Source organism: Eleutherodactylus coqui, chromosome 5, assembly GCF_035609145.1.
Source record: "Eleutherodactylus coqui strain aEleCoq1 chromosome 5, aEleCoq1.hap1, whole genome shotgun sequence".
NCBI classification, from domain to species: domain Eukaryota; kingdom Metazoa; phylum Chordata; class Amphibia; order Anura; family Eleutherodactylidae; genus Eleutherodactylus; species Eleutherodactylus coqui.
In genome coordinates, this window is record NC_089841.1 from 142,979,540 (window position 1) to 142,984,264 (window position 4,725).

General features: G+C 42.8%; 1 protein-coding gene across 1 annotated transcript; it reads right to left on the reverse strand.

Annotated features, from left to right (window-relative positions):
* Nucleotides 1–3,193: 3,193 nt before the first annotated feature.
* LOC136628820 (hydroxycarboxylic acid receptor 2-like) lies at nucleotides 3,194–4,497 on the reverse strand. The gene has a single exon (XM_066604914.1). It carries the CDS (start codon nucleotides 4,495–4,497, stop codon nucleotides 3,481–3,483), a length of 1,017 nt encoding a protein of 338 aa, XP_066461011.1. The 3' UTR covers nucleotides 3,194–3,480.
* Nucleotides 4,498–4,725: the final 228 nt, after the last annotated feature.

Genomic DNA, 4,725 nt, shown 5'->3' on the forward strand with positions numbered 1-4,725 from the left:
ATTTATGCCCCATTGTACCAGTTATACGAAATCATTTATCTTTGTATATGGTAGCATTCATCAAAAAATAATGTGTCCAAAAATATGACACTACCTTCCAAAAATAAAATACACCATCAGGGCTTATTCAAACGGGCGTATATCGGTCGGGCGTTCACGCCCGGCCAATATACGCTGCCCCTCTCTGCAAGTGGGGGAGACGGGACGGGAGCTAGCGCGCTGAGCACCTGCCCCCTCTCTTCCCTTTCTTTGCCTTCGCCACTGTTTGCAGTGGGATGGGGCGGAACTGCCGACCCCTCTTATTGCAAACTGTGGAGAGGGGGCGGGAGATCAGTGCACTAGCTTCCGTTCTGCCCCCTCCCTTTGCAGAGAGGGGCAGCGTATATCAGCCGTGTGTGAAAACCTGACCAATATATGCCTGTCTGAATAAGTCCTCGGGTGAGTTCACGCGTGACAAAATTAGTGCGGATTTTCTGCAGTGAAAAATCTGCACAAAAATCCACATCAAATTCTGCATCAAAATCCTCACCATTGGTGTAGATTTTAATGCGGATCCACAGCAGAATTCCTCTCTTTAACCCCTTAGTGACGGCCCAATAGCGCCGCTATCTCCCTTCATACAGTGCGGGCGTCAGCTGTTTATTACAGCTGACACCCGCCGGCAATAGCGGTGATCGGCTAATCGCGGATAAATAAAGGAGCTAGGATTTTTTTAAAGGGAGGAGAAAAAAAACGAAAATGGAAAAAAGCAAAAAAGCTCCGTCACTAAGGGGTGAAATTTATGTTCACACAGCGGAATTCACCATGGAACAATTCCACTGAAATTCTGCCTCTAAAATCAGTATCAAAATCTGCATCTTTTTTTACGTGGATTTTTGCACATATACACATGTGGAATTTAGATGCAGAAACTAAAAAGTGACATGATTTCATGTGGAAACACACAGATACGTATTTTTCCAGATTGAAATTCTGCACACAGATTGTGCATATTGACAGGGCAAATTCCACATACTGATCTGCACAAAATCTGCATCAAAAGAGACGTCGATTTAGAGGTGAAATTCACATGAAATTTTTCCATAGTGAATTTCGCCGTGTGAACATGCCATAGTTAAATGGGTGAAATCTGCTGCACATCTGCACCAAAATACGCAGTTCAAATTACTCTGCGGATTTTGGTGCCGATTCGCACCAATAGCGTGCATGCTCATCTTGTTAGCAGCAGTACTACTGGGAAATCCAACCATGGCCTACAAGATGCAAATAAAACATTTCAAGGATACTGGAATACCCATTCTACCACGTGAAGACTAAAAGGCCCCCTTTACATGGAATGATTATCGTTCAGTTAATTGCTGGATTGTGTGAATCTGAACAATAATTGTTCAGTGTAACCACAGCCAACAACTGAATGACAAATGATAATTCGCTTGCTTATCGTTTGTCCTTCAGTTTATGCAAGCATATAAACCCGCTGATAATTGGCCAGTATAAACAGGCAGTCGCTCATCTATGCTGATCGTTAGGACATCTGTCTGGTGCTCAAGTGTTCAGCAGTCATCCCATCTCATAGAGCTGCTAATTTGGAATGGGAAATCTGCTTAGGTGGTGGGTGAATGTACAGTAAGGCTGGGTTCACACGGGGCGCATTCTCAACAGAAATCTCGCGGTTTGGACGCAGTGAAAAACTGCGAGATTTCTGCCGGGAGAACCGCTGCTTCAAAACCCGTGGTGGTTTTGAAGCAGCCCAACCGCTTGCTCTTCCGCTGCGGCCGGCGCTCCCATAGAGGAGAGCGCGGCCGCAGCGGAAGAAAAAAAAAAAAACATGCTGCGGACGGCAAATCTGCGCTGCAGCGGCGGCTTCTGCCGGCTTTGCCATCCCGTGTGGACGAGATTTCTGAGAAATCTCGTCCACATGGCTGGCTAATCCCGGGATTAGCGGCCGCATGCGTATTTGCCGCGGCGAAATTTCGGACGGAATTTCCGCGGCAAATCCGCCCCGTGTGAACCCAGCCTTAGTGTGCCTTTTCAATATATGCTTTACATGTATTTGTGATTTTAAATATAATTTTCGCCAGAAACTAGTGTGAACTATACCAGGAATAGTAGCTTATAGCTGGCATAAATTACTTTTTTAGGAGCACTGAGATGCAACTACTGTATAAAGAGTTGTGCTCCTCTTTTTGCATTAGGCACATCTTGCATCTGTGGGGATCATATTCAGCTGGCCTTAATAAATTGCCCCCTTTATCTCCTAAATCCATACGGAATCTACAGCAATTTAATTTGCAATGCATGTAAATGGGGTATTTATGAATCATTCACATGCTGTGCGGAATAATAATAAGACCATCACACAGATTTTATCATCCGGACCCATTTTTATATGAATTTTGCACTAAAAAGCTACAGATTAGCTCCAGAAGAGCCAATTCACACATAAATCCACAACAGTATCTTCAATCTTTTTTTGGAATTGCTTAGTATAAATCCTCACTATGTAAATATAGCCTAAGTTTTCGAAAATAAGTGAAATATGTACAATATATAGAAAGCAAACAAATGTTAAAGGAGATGTCCCGAGGCAGCAAGTGGGTCTATACACTTCTGTATGGCCATAATAATGCACTTTGTAATGTACATTGTGCATTAATTATGAGCCATACAGAAGTTATAAAAAGTTTTATACTTACCTGCTCCGTTGCTAGCGTCCTCGTCTCCATGGTGCCGACTAATTTTCGCCCTCCGATGGCCAAATTAGCCGCGCTTGCGCAGTCCGGGTCTTCTGCTTTCTTCTATGGAGCCGCTCGTGCCAGAGAGCGGCTCCGTGTAGCTCCGCCCCGTCACGTGCCGATTCCAGCCAATCAGGAGGCTGGAATCGGCAGTGGACCGCACAGAAGAGCTGCGGTCCACGAAGGTAGAAGATCCCGGCGGCCATCTTCAGCGGTAAGTATTGAAGTCACCGGACCGCCGGGATTCAGGTAAGCGCTGTGCGGGTGGTTTTTTTAACCCCTGCATCGGGGTTGTCTCGCGCCGAACGGGGGGGGGGGGTTTAAAAAAAAAAAACCCGTTTCGGCGCGGGACATCTCCTTTAAAGTACGTAGAACATCTAAACAATAAATACATTTTCAAATATTCACCCATGATGGCTCCAGTCTAAGTTCCAAGCTGAGTAGGGCAGCAATCTGTGTTGAGTGTGTACATTATCCTTGTGCAGTATTCTTTGGTTTACACCTACTCATGGGTCAATTGGCTTTATGTGCATCTAGCCCTAGTGTAAGATACTGGTATATTCTGTGTATAATGCTACTATACAAATAATGTAAATTTCTAATAAAGCATTTGAGTGTGCAAAGGTCCAATAATGGCTTGCTTCTATTTCTCTTTTACTCGTGTGGTAAAAACTATTTGTGTGCTTTGGATCGCGGTTAGCCATACACATCCAAATTCCTTGGTTTGTGATTTAATAGACAAATGTCAATTTGGAAAAGCAGATTTTGGACAAGTAAATGGTCTCATTCTTAGTTTAAAAGTAATTGTTAAATAATACGTTCTTAATGAAGGACTAGAGAGGTAATATAATAAAGGATTGCACATACTGTTCATATACGTAAAGCACAAAGTGAAAAAGAAAGCTGTTTCCGCAGATTGGTAGATACCACAGTTGTTATGGTGTGGCAACTCCTGGAGCCTTAAAATTTCAATCCTGGAGGACACACTTGGTAAAAAGCATATAAAGAAGACGAGCCCAACCAACATGATGCATTTGACAGCCCTTTTAATCTTTAAATCCCTGTCCATGTTCCTTTGTCTGAGCTTCCAGATGATGCTGCATGAACAGAATAGGACTATGCACAAAGGGAAAAAAAACTCAATAATGAAGAGAAGGTCCTGCCAATATGAGTTGGCAGGACATACAATAAAACTGTCACAGTATGCATTCTTGAATATGTTGCCCCCAGTGTGGTCTTTAGTGAGAATAAAGACTGTCACTGATATTGCAATAAGCCAAACAGAACAAGCAACCAAAGTGGCATTCCTGATGGAAATGGAGTTCACGGGATGAAGTGGATGGACTACTTTAAAATATCGATCCAAACCAACAAGTGTAAGGAAAAAGATACTTCCAGCTCTGTTCATGAAAAGCATAAAAAGCATTATTCTGCATGGGATATCTCCATAAATCCAGGTCTTCTGCTTCAGATAATAGTCTATTCTGAATGGCAGGCAGATAATCAAGAAGAAATCAGCTACAGACAGGTTGAAAAGATAAACTGTGCTAGATTTCCAAGACTTGACGCGAAAGAAGAAAGCCCATAATGCAGTCCCATTAAATATGGATCCTAGGACAAAAATGATTATTAAAAGTGTAGGAAGCACACTAACCAGTATAGGATCCTCAAAAAAGCAACAGGTGTTATTGCTCTGGTTAGAAAATGAATGAGATCCATCCAATGGTATTATGTATATTTTCTGATCTCTGTGTGCTGACATAATGTATAAGCTGCCCGTCTGTTAGGGAAACTGGAAAATGTTTGGAAAGGAACGAATAGAGAGTGATGTGGATCAGCCTTGGGGAGGGTCTGTGAACGTACTGTTTGCACATCTAAATTTAGTGCCTCTGCCCCATAGCATACAAGCGGTTCTCACACTCTAGTAATAAATCTATTCAAATATAGTAATAAAATCTCTGGCTCTTGCACATGTTTTTCTGAGACAATA

Coding starts and splice junctions, on each gene's coding strand:
- LOC136628820 (XM_066604914.1), bottom strand. CDS start 4,497: ATGTCAGCACACAGAGATCAGAAAATATACATAATACCATTGGATGGA.